The sequence below is a fragment of the Sorex fumeus genome, unplaced genomic scaffold (genome assembly GCF_029834395.1).
Source record: "Sorex fumeus unplaced genomic scaffold, SorFum_2.1 ptg000025l, whole genome shotgun sequence".
NCBI lineage: Eukaryota > Metazoa > Chordata > Mammalia > Eulipotyphla > Soricidae > Sorex > Sorex fumeus.
The window spans coordinates 1,749,809-1,772,526 of record NW_026606082.1 but is presented as its reverse complement, the minus strand read 5'-3'; the positions used below and the strand labels follow the sequence as shown (position 1 = coordinate 1,772,526).

Genomic DNA, 22,718 nt, shown 5'->3' with positions numbered 1-22,718 from the left:
GAGGCCGAGCCTGGACGTGTCCATCTGGTGCTGGAACCAGGTGTGGCAGCAGAGCGATGGCCCTGGGAATCCCAGACGGGGCGGGGGGGCCCCGGTAACGTACGCACACTCCCGGCCTCCCATCCTTAATAGCGGGGATCAAAAGTGTCATTTAAAACTGATGCCGGGTCACAGATGTTTACAAGTACAACAGGAAGTGCAAAAAAATGCTGTAGAGAAAAAAAATGTCTGTCATTTGGTCCCACACTGTTTTTTTTTTTTTTGTTGTTGTTGTTTTTTGTCTTGTTTTGTTTTTGTTTCTTTTTGGGCCACATCAGGTGATGCTCAGGGCTTACTCCTGGCTCTGCACTCAGGAATCACTTTTTTTTTTTTTATTAGTGAGACACCATGAGGTACAGTTGTAGACTTACAAATTTTTGTGCTTGGGTTTCGATTATACAATAATCAAGTACCCATCCCTCCACCAGTGCCCATTTCCCACCACCACGGGTCCCAGTATCCCTCCCACCCCCATCCCCCCATCCCACCCTGCCTCTGTGGCAGGGCATTCCCCTCTGCTCTCTCTCTCCTTTTGGGTGTTGTGGTTTGCAAAAGAGGAACTGAGTGGCAATCATTTTCGGTCTATAGTCTACTTTCAGCATGCTTCTCCCATCCTGGGAGGATCCTCCCAACACCCTTTATTTGGTGCTCCCTTCTCTATCTGAGCTGCCCTTTCCCCTAGAATGCCCGGCTGGCCTCTACGCCATGGAGTAACCCTTCAGGAATCACTCTTGGTGGTGTTCGGGGGACCATATGGGATCGAACTCGGGTTGGCCGCATACAAGGCAAACACCCTCCTCGCCGCACTCTCTCCAGCCCCCAAGGTTCTGTACTGTTGCTCCGTACTGCTGCAGTGAAGTAAGAGAACCAGGGACTGGGCAGTCCGGGTGCATTCCTGGCACGTGAGAGATCCAGGTCCCATGCCCGGTACCTCGAGGTTCTCCAAACACCGCTAGGAGCAACCCCTGAGCACTGAGCCAGGAGTAGCTCTTAAGCACTACGAGGTGTGGCCCCCAAACAAGAACCAAGACATCTATGAATATATATATATTTGGGGGTGCAGGAGGATGCACTGACAGTACACAGGGAACCATGAAATGCCGGGGTGCAAACTAAGGCCCCCACCTGTGTGTGCTTCAGCACTGTGGGTCCCTCACCCCGACCAGAATCAAGGTACTCCTGAAAGTTTGCACTCCTGGAAGATAAAGACGCACCTTCCTCAGCACTGCGCTGTAGCACTGTCCTCCCATTGTTCACTGATTTGCTCGAGCGGGCACCAGTAATGTCTCCACTGGGAGACTTGTTACTGTTTTTGGCACGTCAAATACGCCACGGCGAGCTTGCCAGGCTCTGCCATGCGGATGGGATACTCTCGGTAGCTTGCCGGGCTGAGAGGGGGCAGAGGAATCGAACCCGGGTCAGCTGTGTGCAAGGCAAACGCCCTACCTCCTGTGCTCTTACTCCAGCCCGCCTCATAATTAGCAGGAACAGGAAACAAAAGCAGCCAACACAGATCCCATAGAAAAAGACGTTTTAAACATGATTACAGCACAACTGAACTAAGGCCAGACAGCTCTTGCATCAGTAACTGCAAACGAGCCGGACGAACTCTTCTCTTAAAGTCTTTTTTAAAGAGCCTCCAGATTGGATCACGAAACTCTGTCCAATTCCAGAGTCCGTGAGTCCCATCGAAACGGCATCATTCAGAAGGGCTGGCACGGAATGACTGACAAAGGTTTCGAGGGGGGAAAAAGGCGAATTAAAAAAGCCAAGGTTACCAGATTCACAGATAGAAGTGAATCCAGAATACACCAAAACATTAATCGCCTCGAAGTGGGAAATCATGTGCCATGCCGAGAGCAGGTACGAATCTGTGTGCCAAATAGCGCCGTGTCACCACTGCCATGGTCAGCGCTGTAAGTACCATAAAAAGAAACAGACTGGAACACACCAGGAGGAGGTGTTAGCTCCCTCTGTCTGTGACAAGTGAGTACAGATGTAGACCACCCCGCAGAATTAATGGGGTAGGTCGAACTGGTAGACACCGCACACACTGTAGCACTGTCCTCCCGCTGTTCATCGACTTGCTCGAGCGGGCACCAGTAATGTCTCCATCGTGAGTCTTGTTGTTACTGTTTTTGGCATATGGAATACGCCACGGGGAGCTTGCCAGGCTCTGCCGTGCGGGCGGGATACTCTCGGTAGCTTGCCGGGCTCTCTGAGAGGGACGGAGGAATCGAACCTGGGTCGGGTCGGCCGTGTGCAAGGTAAAAGCCCTACCCACTGGGCTATGGCTCCAGCCCAAACTTCCAAAATTGCCACACGGGCTCTGCTTCCCAAGTCCCTTGAACATCAAACTCACAAAATCACTATAGAGTATATGACCAAGAAAACTTCACTGAGGTTCAAATAAATCAGAAAGACAAGATACTCTGCTCATAATAGAATCAACCAGAAAAAATAAAATTCAAAAAAAAAATGCTGGCTACCTGGGTGAATGGAGGGAACTCTGTTAAGTCTTAGAAGAAATCAACATCTAAATTATCAACTATGTAGAAAATAACGGCAATAAAATTCTATACATAGATCAGAACCTCTAGGATGCAGCGAAAACAGTGCTCAGGGAGTGAATCACCTTCGTTTTTCCTTGGTTTCTTGTCAGTGGAAAGATTTAAGCCTCTAACTCAAGAAATTAAAAAAAAAACAAGAAAAACAGGAGGAAGATTTTCACCAAGACAGAAGCATAAATTAATGAATCTTCAAAGGATAATCACTATTAAATAAACCCCAAAGATGAATTTTGGGGAAAAGGAAATACATAACCTCATCAGCTAACTAGCCCAATCAAGAAAGATGGGGGAGGGGCGGGGAAATCAAATAGGTTTTTGGATGTCGTTTAGCAAACTCATCAGGAAACCGAAAAATGAAATACGACATCAAAGACTCCAGAACAAACAGACAGGTGCTCACAAAGGATGAACTTCGTTAATGTTTTGTTCCGGTTTGTTTTGTTTTTGTACCACACCCGGCAGTACCCAGGGCTTTTTTATGCCTGGCTCTGCACTCAAGAGATCACACCTAGTGGGCTCAGGAGACCTTCGGGGAGGCCTGGGATCGAATCTGGGTCAGTTGTGCAAGGCCGCCAACTCTAGTCCACCTCCTGCACTATTGCTTGGGAATGTGACGACTGAATGAAAGACGTCAGTCGCAGAAGACGGCAGTCTATGATCTACATACAGAAGAGAGGCGCTGAAAGGGAACGACATGGGCAGAGGACTAAGGGAATGGCTGCCCTTGGACATGGGGGTTCTTCCGGAGGTAATTAAAATGTTCTGGAATATTCTATAACCACCTGGTCATGAAGGTGAAATTCTATAAGTAAACTACAGATCGCTGGGTCCCATACAAACCATGGACCGTAGGAGGATGCAAATTATATTTCAATAAAGCCATGAAGTTTTGTAAAAATATTTTATAATTAAAAAGTCTCGGCCAGATCACCAGGAAGTCCCAGATGGGGTAGGTGCCGCATCCCGCCTCCTCCAGATGGAACCCCGGTGACCATGAGCCTCTACAAGCATAGCTCGGGCATGCGGGAACCAGGACTTTTATTCCAAACCATGCGGCCGCATAAGCGGCAGCACGACATCTCTTTACATACAAAGTGATCAATGGAAAGTAAATCCTCCAACGTTTATCGCTGAAAATCAGGCTTAACTCTTACAAACCACAACACCCAATAGGAGAGAGAGAACAAAAGGGAATGCCCTGCCACAGAGGCAGGGTGGGATGGGGGTGATGGTGATGGGGGGTGGGAGGGATACTGGGATCCGTGGTGGTGGGAAATGGGCACTGGTGAAGGGATGGGTATTCAAAATAAATTAATTAATAAAACAATTTAAAATAAATAAATAAATAGTCTCGGCCAGAGCAATAGCATAGCGGGGAGGGCGTTTGCCTTGCACGCAGCTGACCCGGGTTCAATTCCCAGCATCCCATAGGGTCCCCCAAGCACCTCCAGGAGTAACTCCTGAGCGCAGAGCCCGGAGGAACCCCTGAGCATCGCCAGGTGTGACCCTAAAAGCCAAAAAAAAAAAACCCACAAAAACACCAAAAAAACCAGTCTCACACAGATCCATACTTCATAATTTATACCAGATTAAATTAAAATAAAACCTACCTGAGATCACTTATTTAAAAATAAATAAATAAACCACAGGGCTGGGGAGAGAGTCCTGGGCTTGGGACAGCCCGGGGTTGGGTCCCCGGCACCACGTGGCCTCCCAGACTCTGCCAGGTATGACCTGGGAGGCTCCCGAGTGCTGTGGGGACGGCCCCGGTGGTCCCTGGTGGCGGGGAGGGGGAGGGGCACGGTCTGGGGGGACTGGTGGGAGAGGTCAGAATTGGTACCGGCTGGCTGGGAGCCGCCCCCTGGAAGAGGCAGCCAGCAGGGGTGAGGCGAGCGGGTCAGGGCAGGGCTGAGGCCCGGAGGTGGGCGGGCGTGGGGACTCACACTTGCGCAGCTCCAGGCTCTTGCTCGGGCACGTCAGGTGCTGGCCCGCGGGGTTCTGGGTCCTCTGCAGACAGGCCAGCATGGCTGGGCAGGACGGGGCGGCAGGCGCGCTCTGTGGCAGGGCTCCTGTCGGGGGGAACGAGGAGGACTGGTCACGAGCACGCCACGAGCAGGGCCCCCACCCCGGGCTGGCATCCTCACCGGCACTACCATCCCCACCCCGACGGCCCCCTCGAGCCCCGACGTGTCATGGCCAGAGACGCAGGACAGCAAGAGGCGCCTCCAGGCCCCCAGGGAGAGGGAGAATCTCGGCACCCAGGTTGCTGGACAGGCCACGCCCTGCTCCCCGCGGTGGCCCAGTCCCTTCACAGGGCTGTGTCCCTGGCACAGACCGTGAGACTCTCGCCCCCACAGGAGCGTCTCCCTCTTGGGGGCCGGAGAGATAGCTCAGTGGGTAGGGTGCTTGCCTCGCACGTGGCTAACCCGGGTTCGATCCCCAGTATCACTGCACAAGGTCCCCTGAGCACCACCAGCAGTAAGCACAGAGCACCACCCAGGGTGGCCCCAAAACGAACAACAACAAAAAGAAACTGCGTCCGTGGCCCTTCACACATGTGCTGCCTTTGCGGCTGCCACCGGCCCTCAGCAGACCAAGACACAGACAGACCCCAGGGGGCCATCCCCGGAGCCAGCACGGGGGCAATCCAGAAGGGCGAGTGAGTGATAATGGTCGTTCAGTTTCATCGATTCATTATTTACTGGGTCACACCCGGCAGTACTCAGGGCTGACTCCTGACTCTGTGCTCAGGAATCACTCGTGGTGGGGCTTGAAGGTCCATGTGGGGTGCTGGACACAGAACCAGGGTCGGCGCGTGCCAGGCCAGCACACTGCTTGCTGCAGAATCACCCAAGCCCCCTGTGGTCCATTCTCTTTTTTTTATTTTGCTTTTTGGGTCACACCCGGTGATGCTCTGGGGTTTCTCCTGGCTCTGCACTCAGGAGTCACTCCTGGCGGTGCTCAGGGGACCATATGGGGTGCTGGGAATCGAACCCGGGTCGGCCGTGTGCAAGGCAACTGCTCTGCCTGCTGTACTATCACTCCAGTCTCTGAAAGTGTAGCACGGCCTCCTGCCGGGTACCCCAAAGCCCCCCATTCCCCTGACGTCCCCCCCAGGAAAGGAGATGTCCAGGCTGGCATTTCTCGGAGAAAGAAAGTGGGGTACCCTCACCCTGACCCACGCTGGGCCTGACCTTGGCCTCTGCACCCTGATCCCAGCTTCCAAGGGATGCCAGAGCTTCCTGCACGGGCTGCTCCCTGCCACCACCAAGATGAGCCCCCCACCCCAGCAGGAGGAGCCGGGGCGGGCCCTAGGGGTCGCAGCTCAGCCCTAGACGGGTTCCCATTGGCTCGCTCACCCAAGCCAGCCGGCCCACATCTGAAAACCCACTTCCCCTGGAGGCCTTGCTCGTTGGGGGGGTGGGGGGGTTCCTAGCTGGGGTCCTCCCTTCCCTGCTTCCTGGCAGGCCTGGGAGTCAGTTCTGTCCAGAAGACCCTGACGTTCCCCCCCGCCCCCCCCCAAGCCCGGGCACAGGGGGCCCCTCCCCCACCCCCAGCAGTGGGCAGCCGGGAAGGGTCAAATCCATCCTCACTCCATCCTCACGCTGGCTTCAAAAAAAAAGGAAAAAAAAAAAAGGAGGGGGGAGAGTGTTGAAGTAGAAGAAAGGGAAGTTATTTAATACTAAACAGGTGTCTGGAACCCTGAATTCTGCCGCTTGCTTCTAATAATGAAGTATTCATGAGGAAAAGCCTTTTTTCACTACTTTCTTAAGATACTAATTTCACAACAAGCTCCTTGTTACCGCGCAATTATTCCAATCTTGTATTTCCCGAGACAGCGGCAGCCTCGCGTCTGTCCCGGCCGCGCTCGGCAAATGAAAGACAATCACTAACCACCTTTCATTATGCTCCATTTTACTCTCAGCAAAGGTAGCCTGAAAGAAATGATTTACTCTGAAAGGGACTTTTATTCAGTTTCAAAACCAATTTTCTCCTATTACTGTCTCCAAAGAGAGAGAGAGGGAGAGAGAGAGGAAGAGAGAGAGAGAGAGAGAGAGAGAAGTGGGGGCCGAGTGGGGGAGGGGCGGGGTTCTCGGCCCCCCCCACCTCCATTCTCCAGCCTTAACACAGCGATGCAATAAAGAAAACAACAGAAAAATAAATATGCAGCATCCGCTTCCCTGCTTTGGTTTCTGGCGATTTTAAAGCGCACCGTTAGCCGTCGGGCAGAAGTGACACCATTCGGAACGGGCACAGCCAGCGCTCATTACGGGCCAGAAGCCCTTGACTGCGACTCAGGGGACACGAGCGGCCACCGGAGCAGGTCCCTCGGGCCCCGTCGGGACCGACCCCAGGTCTGCTGAGGGTCGGGGTCATCACCCACTGTGCTGGGGGAGAGGGTCCACGTGCCCAGACTTGCAACTCTGCTTCTTCTGCACTGGGGCCCTGTGTGTGTCCCCCACCCTGCCCCCGTTCTTGCCGCATCACGTGACCCAGTCCTGTGCACCCCCCGCTGCTCTGGGGGACATGCAGGATGGCGGGTGCGTCTGGAAGAAGGCAAAGACCTTTAGCCACCCCCAACAGAAGGACCCCCCTTCCCCCACCACTCCTGCCTGGAACTGCACCCACCTGTGATGGGGAATCACAGAGGAGAGGGACAGAGAAGTGACTCTCCCCGAGCCTGCTATGGGGGGAGGGGCTATCGCTCCAGCCCCCCCCTTAACCTCTTAAGGGGACTTAGATCCTGTCCTCCAGAGTCCTGCTAGGCCAGCCCCTCTCCAGCACCCCCAAGTCTCACAGATGAGAAGAGCAAAGGGGTCTGTGGGGTCTGCAGCCTCAGGGGGAGGGGCAAGCCGGTCACTCTGGACACTGTCCCATCACATGCCACCCACTGTCAAGCACTGTGTTTGCTGCAGGCACCAGGCACACCTGGGAGCCAAGAAGTCCCCTGGCAGGTGGGGGGATCCCATGATTTTTTTGTGGGGGAGACCACACCTGGCTCTACACTCAGGGATCACTCCTGGAAGGGCTAGGGAGGACCCCGGGTGGTGGCGGGGATCGAACCTTGGGTTGGCCACATGCAAGGCCAGCGCCCTCCCCGCTGCGCACACACACTCTCTCTCTCTGGACGCACATTTTGGCCACAGCTCTGCCTCATTGCAGCCCTGCAGATCCTTTGACCCCTCCTTCCTGGAGGCCCAGCGGGCAGGGACAGTTGGGGGAGGAGGGACTTTTCGGAGGGGTCAGCTGCACAGGAGAGGGGGGTTGTGGGCCCCCGCTCAGTGCCCGCATTGTCCCCATCAGTCACAGCGAGACAAGGTCGAGTCCTTTCCCCGGCCGAAGCTTCCGCCAGGGCCTTGGAACAGGGCTGGCCCTGATCCAGGGCCACGACCCTCCCTGCTCCCCCCGCCTCCTGCCCCCTGAACCACCTTGGCCCCTGCGTGGCCCCCTGTCCCCAGCACCACTCTTAACCCACATGGGGGCCCTGCTGGCCCCTGGGCAACCCCGTGAGGGCCCCGAACCTCCCTGAGGGAGAACTGCCAATTTTCATCTCTCTCTTCCCGGACCCCGGGCTTCTCAGGGGCACGAACCAACCGCCCTCCCCAAGACCCAGTTGGGAGCTTCATGAACAAGTGCCGAGTGACAGCTGGAACCAGTGAATTGGTTATTGTCGAGGGAAATGACCGAGGCCCAGAGAGGCCGGCCGGAGCCGGAGTCAGTGCCCACAGCGCCCAGGCTGTTTTTTTCTTTGGGTCACACCTGGCGTCGCACAGGGGTTCCTCCTGGCTCTGCACTCAGGAGTTACTCCTGGCGGTGCTCGGGGGACCATATGGGATGCTGGGAATCGAACCCGGGTCAGCCGCGTGCAAGGCAAACGCCCTTCCCGCTGTGCTATCGCTCCAGCCCCAGCACCCAGGCTTTGCCCCGTGACTTCAGCTTGTCCCTTTCTGCCTGCCGTCACCCCCTCCGCAGAAAGCCAGCATCGGTCCCCGCCCCGATGGTCTCATGGGCTCAGACGATCCCGGGAACGCGGCTCATTCTGAAACCCAATCTGCAAATCGGGCTGTTTATAAGTCCCAGCTCTTTGTGACTTTGATAATAATGATAATAATAATAATAATAAAGGGGGGGACACACTGCAAACCGCCCTGATCAGACTGCTTTGGCACTCGCCCTGACATGGGGTCCGATAAGACGCCTTATCTTGGAGGCGCCCAGAGGAGAAGGTCCCCTGCCGCAGATAAGGCGCCAGCTGTCGATATGCCCTTTCAGAACTGTGGACTTAGATAAAGGCAGTGTGACAGGGGAGCGAGAGAAAGGAAGGGACTTTGCGGGGTGAGTGCGAGAGGGACGGAGCTGCAGCCTGAAAGACTCTTTTATTTCCGCCCACCGCTGCCCCCCCGCCAGCCCCCCGGGCCTGCTTTGGCTCTTCTCATCTCACCCTGTCCCTGTCTTGGCCCGGGGAAGGGGTGAGCTCAAACGCAGTGCCACCTGCACTCTGTCCCTGGAATGCTGCCCCTGGACCGTGGCCTGGGCGCCCTGTCCCGTCTCCCTGCAGCCTCTGGGGAGGGCTTAGATTTTTGGCCGGTATCAGCAAACCCCAACTTCAACCAGAGACCAGGGAGGGGGTAGAGGGTCTGCAGAGGTAACCGGCTTCAGGTGGCAGGGGCCCTCCAGAGACGTTCACTGTGTCCTCAGCTTGCATTGCGTGGCCCCCCTCCCCCTTCCCTAGCTGCCCAAATCCACTTTGCTTTGACTCTGCCAGACTGGAATCACAGTGGAGGATGAGAGGGTGCGTGTGTGTGTGTGTGTGGGGGGGGGGTCCTATGAAGCCATTTATTCGTGAATAGACAGGAGGGACAGTTGCGGAGGTTGCCTGGGCTGACAGGACTGAGGGGAATACGGGCGGGTTGCTGTGGGACTTCGTTCAGATGAGTGAGTCAGGGGCTGGAGCGAGAGCACAGCAGGGAGGGCGTTTGCCTTGCACGCGGCCAACCCGGGTTCATTCCCAGCATCCCAAAGGATCCCCTGAGCACCACCAGGAGTGATTTCTGAGTGCAGGGCCAGGAATAAAATAACCCCTGTGCATTGCCGGGTGTGGCCCAAAAACAATACACACACACACACACACACACAAATAACACACAAATAAGTGAGTGTCATGTATTCACCCATTCATTCACCTACTAACCGCCCAATCAGCCACCTGTCTGTCTTTCTGCCATCCATCCATCATCCATCCATCATCCATCCATCATCCCATACATCCATCCATCCACCCATACATCCATCCACTCATACACCCATCCACTCCCCCATCCATGCACTCATCCTTCCTTCCTTCCATCCATCCATCCATCTCTCCATCCATCCATCCATCCATCCATTTTATCCATCTACTCACCCATCCATCCATCCATCCATCCATCCATCCATTTTATCCATCTACTCACCCATCCATCCATCCATCCATACATCCATCCATCTCTCCATCCATCCATCCATCCACTCATCCATCCATTCAACCATCCATACATCCATCCACTCATATACCCATCCACTCCCCCATCCATGCACTCATCCTTCCATCCATCCATCCATCCATCCATCTCTCCATCCATCTATCCATCCATCCATCCAACCATCCTTCCATCCATCCATCCATCCATCCATCCATCCATCCATCCATCCATCCATTTTATCCATCCACCCACCCATCCACCCATCCACCCATCCATCCATCCATCTCTCCATCCATCTCTCCATCCATCCATCCATCCATCCATCCATCCTTCCATCCTTCCATCCATCCATCCATCCATCCATCCATCCATCCATTTTATCCATCCATCCACCCACCCACCCATCCATCCACCCACCCATCCACCCATCCATCTACCCATCCATCCATCCATCCATCCATCCATCCACCCACCCACCCACCCATCCATTCATCCATCTATCTACTCACCCATCCATCCACCCACCCACCACTCATCCCTCCCCCACCCATCTGCCCATCACTCCATCCTCCTATCCACCCTCCCTTCTTAGCCCCCCTCAATCCACGCACCTATTCACTCAGTCAAGCAGCAAACTCTCCCTGGGCATCACTTGGGTGCCAGCCCCAACACCTGCTCTAGATTAGAAACCCGGTGGGATGTCTTGCCAAGAGGGTCCTCCAGCCCAACATGATTCCTGCTTCCCAGACCCAGCCCATCCCAAAGGGCCTCTCCCAGCCTCTCCTTCAGCCCCACCATTTCTGGGAGCCCCTGTGCGGGCCGCACTAGCTTTGGGGCAGGGCAGACTGCGGGCAAGGCCAGTTTCTGCCCCTTCTGGTCTCTTCCGGCCGCCCCCACCTTCTCCCTCCCCAGAGTTGGCCTCCTCTGGCCTCCTCTCAGGATCATAGAGCTGAAGGTCATGGCCGACCCTTCCTGGCACCCAGAGGGACAGAAGTGAGAACACCGGTAGGGAGGGGTCTCTGGGCATTCACAAAGGACAGTCACGTAACCCTGAGCCTGTCCCCACCGAACGCCCTACGTGGTGCCCAGCTGATGCTGTGAGAGGGGCTTGACAGGGGTGATGGTCCCAGAGAGCACTAAGGGACCTCTCAGGACTCAGGGGTCCCCCTGGAAGGGGCCACTGCCCACCTGCAGCGCTCCATAAAGCTGCCCCCGACCACTGCATGCCAAGTCTTGCGCGGCCCGTCCTGACCAAGACGGGGGAGTCTGAGTTGGTGAGTGGGGCTGGGATACAGCCGAGGGCAGGGGCCTGGGGCGGGCCCCGCCCCCCCAGCAGAGGGGGCGAGTCCGGACTCAGTGGCTGGGATCCCTCACGGCTATCTCAGTGTCACCTGCAGCGAGCTCAGGGGAGGGACCGGAAGTCACCTGCCTTCTGGCCGGGGTGGCCTGGCCCTTGCCCCGGGCTCCCGGAGACTGGGGGACACCCAGCCCCACCACCTTCCTCCTCTCTCCCGCCCACCCCTCCCCGGCTGCCTCTCTGCCCGCTGTCCCCCCTTCACCTCCTCCCTGCCTCTGGCTGTCTCTTTCGGTGCCCGTCCTCATCACCCCCCCTCCCCTGCCCTGCCCCCGCCCCAGTTCTGCCTCTCGATAAGGCAGCCGGAGTAGAAGCCCACCCCTCGCCCCCTCCCGCCGCTCCCTCTGCCCTCCCCACCCCTGCTCTCGAGCCCCGAGGCCTTCCAGGGGACCCTGTTAATAATTAAATGTTAATCTAAAAAGCAATTTGAGCTGCGGCTAGGCAGATCTGGTTAGAGATTACATTAGCATGGAGGAGACAGCGTAATTCTCTTTAACCCCTCTCCTGATCTCTCGCGCTCTGGAATCTTCCTGGCGCAGGGCACCGCTGATTAAACCGGTGCGGGGCCCGGCTGTGGATCAGGGGGCCCGTGGGAAGCGATTACTTCCCACTGCAGAGCTGCAGAGGGGCGCTGGGGGCGGGGTGCCCTCGCCTTTCCGGTGGGTGGGCCCCGCACCCTCCCCGCAGCCTCTGCACAAAGCAGACCCTGCCAGACCCAACGCGACTCTCTCGGCGTGCCTGGCTGGGGTGGGGGTGGGGAGGGCACCCCTCTCAAAGACCCCTTGCCCACTGTTGCTCCCATTCCTGGCACCCTGGATGGGACCGGACCTGCTAGGAATTCGGGGCCACGGGGGAGGTCCCCCAAGTTAAAACAACTGTCAGACCCAGGGGAGGGCAGCAGACGGATGCGCCACTGATGAACAAGCAGATGAACGCAGACCCCCGACTCCCGGCCCCCTCTGCGAGGGGCTCACTGTGGCTGCTCCGAGCGGGTGCCTGGCAGGTCCTGGGGTCATCCCCGCCAGAGGCAGGAAAGAAGGGGCCAGCCCTGAGCTCTGGAGCATCCGGGGCCGAGGCCAGGCGCGTCAGCACCACGGCCAGCTCCCAGCGCTGAGCCCGGGGGAGCGTCAGTCACCGCCCATCTGGGCGGCCCTTCGCCCTCAGCAGAGGAGAGGAAGGGATGAGGCGAATGAAGCGCCTACTGTGTGCCTGGCCCTAGCATCAGCTGTGGGTGACAGAGACTGTGTGGGGGAGCACCAGGCCAGGGTTGGGGAGGGGGAGGGGAGGGGGAAGTGGAAGGGGGAAGGGGGAGGGAGAGGAGGAGGGGGGGAGGGAGAGGAGGAGGGGGAGAGGGAGGGGAGGGGGAGGAGTAGGGGGAGAAGGAGGGGGAGGGAAGGGGGAGCTTAGGGGGAGAGGGAGGAGAGGGAGGGGGAGGGTTGGGGAGGAGGGGGGAGGGAAGGGGAGGGAAGGGGGAGGGGGTGGTGGGGGGTGGGGGGTAGACGGCTGAGGTCCTCTGAGGTCAGAATTTTTGTCCGCTTGGGGGCTCACACCCTAGCAGTGCTCACTACTGACTCCTGGCCCTGTTCTGAGGCTACATATGCCTGACAGTGCTCGGAGCACCAGGTGGGTGCTGGGGATCCAACCCAGGCCGGCTGTGGGCAGCGCGAGAGCCCGCCCCGCGGTGCCATCTCTGAACCGGAAGCCAGCCTGTACGCCCAGGGGAAGCCACGTCCCCCCAGCGCTGGCCAGCACAGCCAACGTCAACGGCACCCACGGGAACCTCCGAAAGGTGCCAGCCCAGCAGCCCGAAGAGCAGCTGGGGTACGTGGACACCAAAAGGGTGGCCAGGGACATGCGGGCGGTGGTCTCGGAGAGGGATGCGAGGTGCAGGTGCCCCCAACTGGTCTCACCTCCTTCCCGACGCCTCCCCCCGCCCCACCTGCCAGGCCCAGCTCAGGGGAGAGAGAATCTTCCTTTTTTTTTTTTTGCTTTTTGGGTCACACCCAGCCCATGCTCAGGGGCTACTCCTGGCTCTGCACTCAAGAATCACTCCTGGCGGTGCTCGGGGGACCCTATGGGATGCTGGGAATCGAACCCGGGCCGGCCGCGTGCAAGGCAAACGCCCTCCCCGCTGTGCTATTGCTCCAGCCCCGGGAGAGAGAATCTAACCGTCACAGGAATAAGAAGAGCTCCGACTGCTCCCGGGTGCTCGGTACCCGGCAGACGTCATCTCACCAACACCCCTTGCACCCCCAGGATGTGATCAGTAGGAGTGAGGGGCAAGGGGGCGCCGGTCACAGGGGCTTGAGAATTTGACGGTGGGGAAGAGAAGGGGAAGGGGAAGGAGGAATCCCACCAAAGGCTGCCAGGGCCGAGACTGCACACGCGTGCGTGTGCGTGTGAGTGTGTGTTTGGGGGTGGGGCGGAGGCCACACTTGGCGATGCTCAGGGCTGACTCCTGACTGCACTCAGGGATCACTCCTGGCAGGGCCCGGGGGGCCAGGTGGGGTACAGGAGATCAAACTTGCTTCTGTTCTGCTTTATTTATTTATTTTTTTTTGCTTTTTTGGGTCACACCCAGCGATGCGCAGGAGTTACTCCTGGTTCATGCACTCAAGAATTACTCCTGGCGGTGCTCGGGGACCCTATGGGATGCTGGGAATCGAACCTGGTTCGGCCGCATGCAAGGCAAATGCCCTACCCGCTGTGCCATCGCTCCAGCCCGTTCTACTTTTCTGAGCAAGGAAGTGAGTGCCCGTAACAGCGGCAGCGGAGAGCTGTCCTTGACTTTGCCCCAAACTGAAGGATCAACAGATGTTTCAGGAGGCTGAGTTGGTGCAGAAATGAGTGGGACCTTCTAGACAAGGTTAGGGAACAACACATGTGGATAATGAACCCCTGAGAACTGGGTCACGCTCATGTGTGGGCCTCCACCCTCTGCTCGGAGCTGGGAGGGGCCGCAGGGTGCAGTGTCTTACCCCGAGCTGGGAGGGGGTGCAGTGTCTTTTTTTTTTTCTTTTTGGGTCACACCCGGCGATGCACAGGGCTTACTTCTGGCTCTGCACTCAGGAACCACTCCCATATGGTGCTGGGGGACCATATGGGATGCTGGGAATTGAACCCGGGTCGGCCGTGTGCAAGGCAAACGCCCTCCCCGCTGTGCTATCACTCCAGCCCAGGGGGTGCAATGTCTTACCCTGAGCTGGGAGGGGGTCTCTCTGCCCCTTTCTGAATGAGGAACTTACTCTGTGTCCCCTGGCCACAGCTAATGAAGCTCTGGGGGGCCAAGTCAGCGCCCCCTGCCCCCGCCCCAACTCAGACCCACCCTGGCCGAGTGCCTGTCCCTCTGTGTGTCTCCCCGTACTTTTACGCTTCCTACGAAGTGGACACACGTCCCATCCGGTTGCTGTGTGGGTGCTGGGCTGGCCCAGATGCTCGCGTGCCCATGTGGCCTTGAAGCATGAGTTCTGCCACGGCCGCACCCCAGGGCCTGCACGGCTGCCCCTCAGAGAGCGGATGGACAGACACCTCCCCATGGGATCTCAGGCCCCGGCCACCTGGAGGCTGGGAACGGCTGTAAATTCACAGACACGAAGCGGAGCAGCTGTAGTGGGAGGGGAGAGCGTGACACCCACAGAGATGATGGATGGGGGGAGGGAGCCCCGGGCAGCAGCGGGCACTTCCTGCGACGCCGGATGCGCCTGCGGGTCCTGACGGGATGCTTTTCATTTATTTGTTTGGGGTCCACACCCCAGGGTGCTCAGGGGACACTCCCGCTCAGGGCACCACGCAATGGCCAGAGGTCGAACCCACGCCTCCTACATGCTTTGCCCCCGGAGCTCTCGCTAGCCCCTGCTCTTTTTTTTTTTCTTTTTGGGTCACACCCAGCGATGCACAGGGGTTACTCCTGGCTGATGCACTCAGGAATCACGCCTGGCAGTGCTCGGGGGACCCTATGGGATGCTGGGAATCGAACCTGGGTCGGCCACGTGCAAGGCAAATGCTCTCTCTGCTGTGCTATAACTCCAGCCCCTGACTCTTTTATAATAAACTTGCTTTGGGCACTCGCCCGTCTCTCCTGATGCCAGTCCCCGGGGGCGAGGTCGCGGGTGGACCATCCACCCATCCTCACTTATAACCTGACTCTCGGGAACTTTCATTTGGTTGGTTGGTTTGGGAGATGGGGCCACACCCAGCAGTGCTCAGGGCTGGCTCCAGACTCAGTGCTCAGGGATCATTCCTAGCGGATTCACGGACATGTACTGGATGCTGGGGCTGGAAGCCGGGCCAGCAGCTTGCGAGCAAGTGTCCTCCCCGCTGTGCTCCGGGGCTGCAGACGCTCCCAATCCCCTCCGGCCCGGGGTGCATCCTTCCCCTCCCCTGGTCATCCCGGTTCCCCAGCAGGCCAGCCGCGGACTCACCCCGGACGCACTTTCAGACTGACCTCACCTGGGGGCGCTGCCCGGGGGAGAGACTGAACAAGCAACTGGCCAGTGGCCACCAGGTAACAGTTTCCCTAATCCACTGCGGCCAAAACAGTCTGACCCAACCGGAAATCAACAGTCAGAGAGACAGAACAGAGGCGAAAGCGCTGGGCTTGCATGCAGCTGTGACAGTGATAACGGCTCAGATCCCAGCACTGCGCAAGGTCCCCAACACGGCCAGTGGTGGCTGCAAGAACAGAGCCGGGAGTGAGCCCCGAGCACGGAGCTGGGAGTAAGTCTTGAGCACAGAGCCAGGAGTGATCCCCGAGCACAGAGCCGAGAGTGAGCCTGAGTGCAGAACCAAGAGTGAGCTCCAAGCGTAAAGCCAGGAGAGTGATTCCTGAGCACAGAACCGGGAGTAGCCTTAAGCACAGAGTCAGGAGTGAGCCCTGAGCACAGAGCCAGGAGTGAGCCCTGAGCACAGAGTTGGGGATATCCCTGAGCACAGAACCAGGAGTGAGTCCTGAGCACAGAGCCAGGAGTGAGCCCTGAGCACAGAACCAGGGGTGAGCCTTGAGCACAGAGCCAGGAGTGAGCACTGAACACAGAGCCAGGAGTGAGCCCTGAGCACAGAGTTGGGGATATCCCTGAGCACAGAACCAGGAGTGAGCCCTGAGCACAGAACCAGGGATGAGCCCTGAGCACTGCCAAGCACGGCCCCTCCCTCACCCCCATTCAGGAATTCCTAACGAGAGACTTCACATTCTCCTTCTCCTGCCCAGCCTTTGAAATCCGGCGAGGAGCTAACACCGACTGGGCATCTGTGTTCAGATTGGGGGTGGGGAGGGGACGACCCCCACAGGGCTAGCTCTGCCTCCCGATTCAGACATCAACTGCCATGCCGCTTCCTCCACGAGGCCCTCCCAGACCACCTGTCTCCCTCAGTCTCCCTCCTCCCTGGCCGCAGGCCTGTCATTGTTGTTGCTCTGCCATTTCCACTCTGGCATCTGACTGAAGAATCGCTTAACATCTATCTCCCGGATCCGAGCAGAAAACGCTGATGTTCCTGCATGCCGGGGCTTGGCGGGGGTGGGGGGAGGGGTGGGGGGGTGAAGGGGGGAGGGGTGTATGGGGTGGGGGCGGGGCTCCCCCCAAACCTGCCTACCTCATTCCAAACCCTAATCTTGGTGACTAGAAGCAGAGACATGTGTGTCTGCCCGCGTGGGGGATGCGTACGCGCGCACGCACGAACACACACACACACACACACACACACACACGCACGCACACCCCACCCCCCCTGCTCATGGAAAGCGGCGCAGAAGACGGGCCTCCTTTCAAAATCAGCCCGGTGCCGAGAAACGGCTGCGACAGCACAAAGCAGAGATGGAATCAGCGCCGGGCGAGACTGCCTGGTGACAGTTACAAACGATCTGATGGGGCCCAGCCGGGAGTCAGATGCGCTCGGAGCCCCGCACGCTCGCACGTCAGACAATGCAGGGCTGCGGCGGGGCGGGCAGGGGCTCCCGAAGCCCGGTCCTGAACGAACGTGCCGTGTGCCCGGCACGCAGGACCAGCCGGGCGGGGGCCCTCCTGCCCCTACCTGCTCCCCAGGGCCCGGACAGTCACTGGGGCCGGGTAAGACGGGCCCCTCCCCTGCCCACCAAGGCCCCGCACCTGGGGAGCTGGTCCCAGCAGGAGCCCAGAGCTGCCGGCTCTGGACACCGGCGACGGCCGAATTTTCATCATCCGCCTCGTCATCCCTGACTCCTGGAAGACGAATATTGCTTTTCCTGCACTTTGTGTATGTGCATGGGGGGGGGGGGGGAGTCACACCCAGCAGTGCTCAGGGCTTCCTCCTGGCTCTGCACTCGGGAACTCCTCCTGGCGGTGCCGGGGACCAGCAAGGGATGCCAGGGACTGAAGCCAGGTCAGCCGTGTGCAAGGCAAACACCCTCCCCGCGGGACCATTGCTCCAGACCCGCTTTTTCGTGCACGTCGTGCCAGGGGGAAGGGAAGAACCTGCTCCTGCAGCTTCCGGGGCCCCAGAGGCCTCAGCACCTGCGCTCTGGGGTGGGCGGTGGACAGGGGGGACCCCCGGCTCTAAAGCTCGCAGTTCCTCTGTTGGCCCTGAAAGGTGAGGAGGGGGTGGGACATCCGGAACTCCTTCCCTCTCCCTAGTCCCAGAGCGGCTGCAAGGCTTGTGTGTGTGTGTGGGGGGGGGGGGGGTAGTGGCCCCTCCCCCACCAGGCACATAGTAGCTGCTCAATTAAGTCCCGCCTGCCCCTTGCCGGGCTCTCCCGCCTCGTTTCACATCACAGTTCGTCTGCTCTACCAAACCATGCCCTCTGCACAGGGGATACCAGGACCCCCACTCCCCCAAAGCCCCGCAAGCCTGTTCACCTGCCCAAGTTGAGGTGCAAGGGGCTAGGAATCTTCTGGAAGTGGCACGGCACCGGGGCTGCTTTACCCAGCGACGACATCTGGGCACTGGGAGCCCAGCCCATTGGGCAGTGCAGGCACACATGACCCCTTCCTTGGTCCCCCCTCCCCCACTTCTGCAGTGGTTTGTCGAGGCCATGACAACCAGGAAGCCAGGCGGCTGCGCTCTCTGGCAGGGCGGTGCTGGGTAAGGGTGGCACTCCGTGCGGGCAGCCAATGTCCCCTCCCGGGTGGACAGCGGGTCACCTGTCCCAACCGCCACCTGGCCCTGGGTGGCGGGCACCATCAGATGCAGCAAGGCCGGTGCTTGCGAGGACGTCCCGCTCTGCTGGGCACCCTCCAGCTGCAGACCGTCACCCCCACGCCCCCCAGGCACTGTCCACTTCTGCCCAGGACCAGCGCGTCCAGGAGGGTCAGCAGAAGTGCCACAAGAGCCCCAGCGCCTCCGTGTCCAACAAGGGCGCCCCAAACCCAGAGTCCTGGGCGTGGGGAGCTGGCAAAGAGCTTCACACGTGGGGGGCCCAGGTACAGCCCTTGACCCTGCAGTGGTCCCGGACCCCCGAACCAAAAGAATGCAATCACAGAGTCCTGTGGGGGGGGGGCTCAGCTCCTCTAAAACGAAGCTATAAAGTGCGGTGATGAGGATACAGCCTAAGGACGTGGGTCTGAGAGTCCCCAGAGGGGCGGGAGCGGGCCGTGGTGGTGCAGGGTAGGGGGACGGGGTGGCGGCCCATACATTTTTTTGGTTTTGGGGGAGTGATGCTCAGGGGTTCCTTGCGACTCTGCAACTGCGAATTCCTCCGGGGGACTTATGGGATGCCGGGGCTCGAACCCAGGTCGGCCACGAAGGACACAAACTCCCTCCCTGCCGTGCTATCGCTCCGGCCCTGGCTCTTGGGCTCTTAAGATGTCCCAACTCCCATGCGAGGACACATCCCTGGGCCCTAGGGTGCGCCTGCCTCAATGAGGGGTGGGGGTGGGCCAGCCCCCCCCCCCCCCCGCAGGTCCCAAGGCACTGTTATTAATCCGGTTTCCCAAGAGTGGGGGGCAGGAGGCATTGCCCAGGGAAGCCACTGTCCAGAGCCACCCAGGAGGGTGTGGGGCCGGGGAGCGCGGAAGGGTTGGAACCCCCCTCTATTAGGTGCTGAGAGTCCCCGGCGGGCAAGGGGGGTGTGAGGAGAGAAGGGGCGAGGCCGGAGGGCTGGGAGGGGCGCGAACGGTCAAGTGGGCAGTTTCCAGACAAGAGAGAGCGAGGGGAAGGGACAGCGCTGGCCAGCTCTCCTGGCGCCAGCTGTGTGGCCTCAGGGAGGTCGACGACCCTCTCTGTGCTTCCGACCCCCCTCCCGGAACACAGAAAGGGCGGTGTCGGCACATCCTGGCCAGGCCGGGGAGCAGGGAGCAGGGGCCCAGCGACCGCGGGGGTCCGGTCGGGGCGGGCGCGCACACCGGGCCGGGCGCGGGGCTGGGCGCGCGGGGGCGGCGCGTGCGCGCGCGGGCTGTGTGCGCTGCCGCCGCGGCTTCTATGCAAACATGTTAATTTGTTTTCATTTTGTGTTTTTTTTCCCTCGCAGGATAATTGGGTGAGTTCGGAGTCTTGGCGAGGCTGCTGATTATAGCTATTTGGGTGGCTCCCTCGTGGGGCTCTTGCCTCTGGCGGCGAGGCCGCAGCTGCGGGAGGTGTCTTGGGGGGCGCGCGGCTGACGGGGCTCGGGGGCTCCCGCGGGCCGGGGGAGGGGGCCAGGGTGGGGGCACCCGTCACAGCCTCCCACCAGCACCCCGCCGCCGCCCCCCGCCCTCGGCACTGAAGGGCAAAGTCCTGCCCACAAACATCTTCTCTTTGCCCTTTAAATGCTGCAGCGTTGAAAAAAGAAAGAAAAAAGAAAAAAGAAAGAAAAAGAAAAAGAAAGTCATGCTCTGGTGGCCTATGGGTGGGGAGGGGGGAACCTAAGATCCGCTTTGCCTGGTCTTTTAAAAATAAATGGAGGGGCTGGAGCGATAGCACAGGGGGTAGGGCGTTTGCCTTGCACGCGGACGACCCGGGTTCGATTCCCAGCATCCCATGTGGTCCCCTGAGCACCGCCAGGAGTAACTCCTGAGTGCAGAGCCAGGAGGGATCCCTGTGCATCGCCAGGTGTGACCCAAAAGGCAAAATAATTAAAGTGGATCTGTTCCTCTATTTAAAAAAAAGCCAGGGGCTGGAGTGATAGCACAGCGGGGAGGGCGTTTGCCTTGCACGCAGCTGACCCGGGTTCAATTCCCAGCATCCCATATGGTCCCCCGAGCACCGCCAGGGGTAATTCCTGAGTGCATGAGCCAGGAGTCACCCCTGTGCATTGCCGGATGTTACCCAAAAAGAAAAAAAAAGCCACAGAAGTGCTGGTGGCATCAGGGTCCCTGTGTCCATGTCCCCACAGACCCAGCTCTGCTGGTGCCACCTGGTGGGCCCCAGGCATGAGTCCGGCACCCTGAGGAAGGGCACAGGGTCGGCGAGAGGCTGCGTGTACAAGCTGTGGGGCCAGCCAGGTGGTGCCTCCTTGGCCCAGCCCTCGGGGCACCCTGCCTGGGAATGGCCGAGTCTGGCCGGGCGCCTGCGGTTCCCTGTGGGCCTGGCCTGGTCGTCCGGGCCCCGTCGCGTGGCCTCAGCACTCAGGTGCTGGTACTTGGTTCTCCTGCGGAGGTAGGGGGACACGGTTCCCGAGACACAGCTCTTGGTGGCCTGCTGACCCACCAGTGCCCCCTGGGAGGGAGCCGGGCGGGGCCCAGAGGAGGGCAGCCGAGTCCCAGCTAGGCGGGCGAGCTCTTGGAGAGGGCAAGTCACTGTCCCGTGCAGACACGCGCGCGTGTGTGTGCGCAAAGGGGCAGGAACAGTGCTCGAGAGACAGCCCCCCCGGAGCCAGGTGCAGAGAGGACGGCGGTGAGGGCCGGGGCCAGTGCTGAGCCTTCAGGGCGCAGTCAAATGGAACTCGGGGCCCTGCCTCTCGGCGGGCTCAGAGAGCAACCGCGACAGTCGCCCCGAGGAACGGGGGTACCCAGGAGGAGACTAAGGGCTCAGCCCCCCAGGAAGCCCCCTTCCCCTCCGAAAGACCCTGGGGCTCTGGGCAAGTCATGTCAGCCAAGTGTGCCTCAGTCTGCTCATCTGTAAAATGGGGACGCGGCAGGCACACCCACGCTCACACACGCTCACACACACTCACTCACATGCTCATATGCTCATACACAGACACACGCATCCACACGCATGCTCACAGAGACACACACTAACATGCTCACGCGCGTGGGCACACATGCTCACACACACAAATATACCCTCACGTGCACACACACACATACTCGCAAGTGCTCACACACTCACCCTCATACACACCTACTTACACACTCACATGCATATTCACACGCACGCTCATACAGACTCGGATGTTCACGCAAGCCCGTGGGAAGGAAGACTCTGTTGTCTTCTGCCGCACAATTCCACACACGCGCTCAAACACACCCACTCGCTCACATGCTCACACACACACAAAATGCACACACGCTCACACACGCTCACACATACACTCACACATGCTCACACATGCTTACATACATGAGACCACCTGTGTCGCGTGGTCCTGCTGCTGCGTGTGACACCACGGCCCCCCACTGTCTCTCCCGGGAGTGCTCCCTGCCAGCCCCCGGGGTCCCGCGGGTGAGTTCCATCCTCTCGCCACTGTGTAGGCTGTAACCCCCGCACAGTGCTCCCGGCAGACACTCAGCCCACCGGGCCCTGCAGAGCTGAGGGTCACTGGGGCCGCCTGGGAGGTGCTCGGGGCCCTCCAGGCCACCCCCAGGCGCGGGGGCTGCGGGCCGGGGGCCAAACCCGGGGCCCCGCACAGGCAGTGCAGACGCTCAGCTGCCTCTCAGCCCGGCTCCGGTCCCTCGCTCCCACTCTTCAGGGAAGGAGCCGAGGCTCAAGGGGCTTGGGGTGGGGGCGGCCTTAAAGGTCCCCAGCGCCTGGGCAGGACAAAGGAAGGACACAGGCGCCCAGTGTCACCCAGGAAGCAGCAGGCTCCTGGAGGCCCCCAGGGGGCTGATGCAGCATCACTGGCTGCAGCCCCTGGTCCTGTGAGTTGGGGGTCATCAGGGACCAGCGGGCACTGAGGAAGAGAGTGGCAAACTGTCCAGGGGGGGGTGCCATGCCCTCGGCACGTGCTCTGCGCTCCACCACCCCACCGCAGGCATGTCTGCGCTTAGTGGGTCTGCAGGAAGGTGTGTTCTGGCTCCCCTGCCCTCCACCACACCCGGAAGCAAGGCGAAGGCAAACCATGGTGGGAGGAGGCGGCGGGGAGGGGCAGGGCCCTGGCCGGTTCCCTGGTCGGGCGGGAGGGCAGCAGACCCCAGGCAGGCAGGGGGAGCAGTGAGACGCGCCCCTCCCCCCTGGAGCCGCACA

The 22,718-nt window shown here is 59.5% G+C and overlaps 1 protein-coding gene across 1 annotated transcript in view; it reads right to left on the bottom strand.

Annotated features, from left to right (window-relative positions):
- FAM222A (family with sequence similarity 222 member A) overlaps positions 1-22,718 on the bottom strand; it is a 50,782-nt gene that overhangs the window by 15,395 nt on the left and 12,669 nt on the right. Inside the window, 1 exon segment of the mRNA XM_056114483.1 lies at positions 4,553-4,678. Within this exon segment, the coding sequence (XP_055970458.1) occupies positions 4,553-4,634 (82 nt within the window). The 5' untranslated portion in view covers positions 4,635-4,678.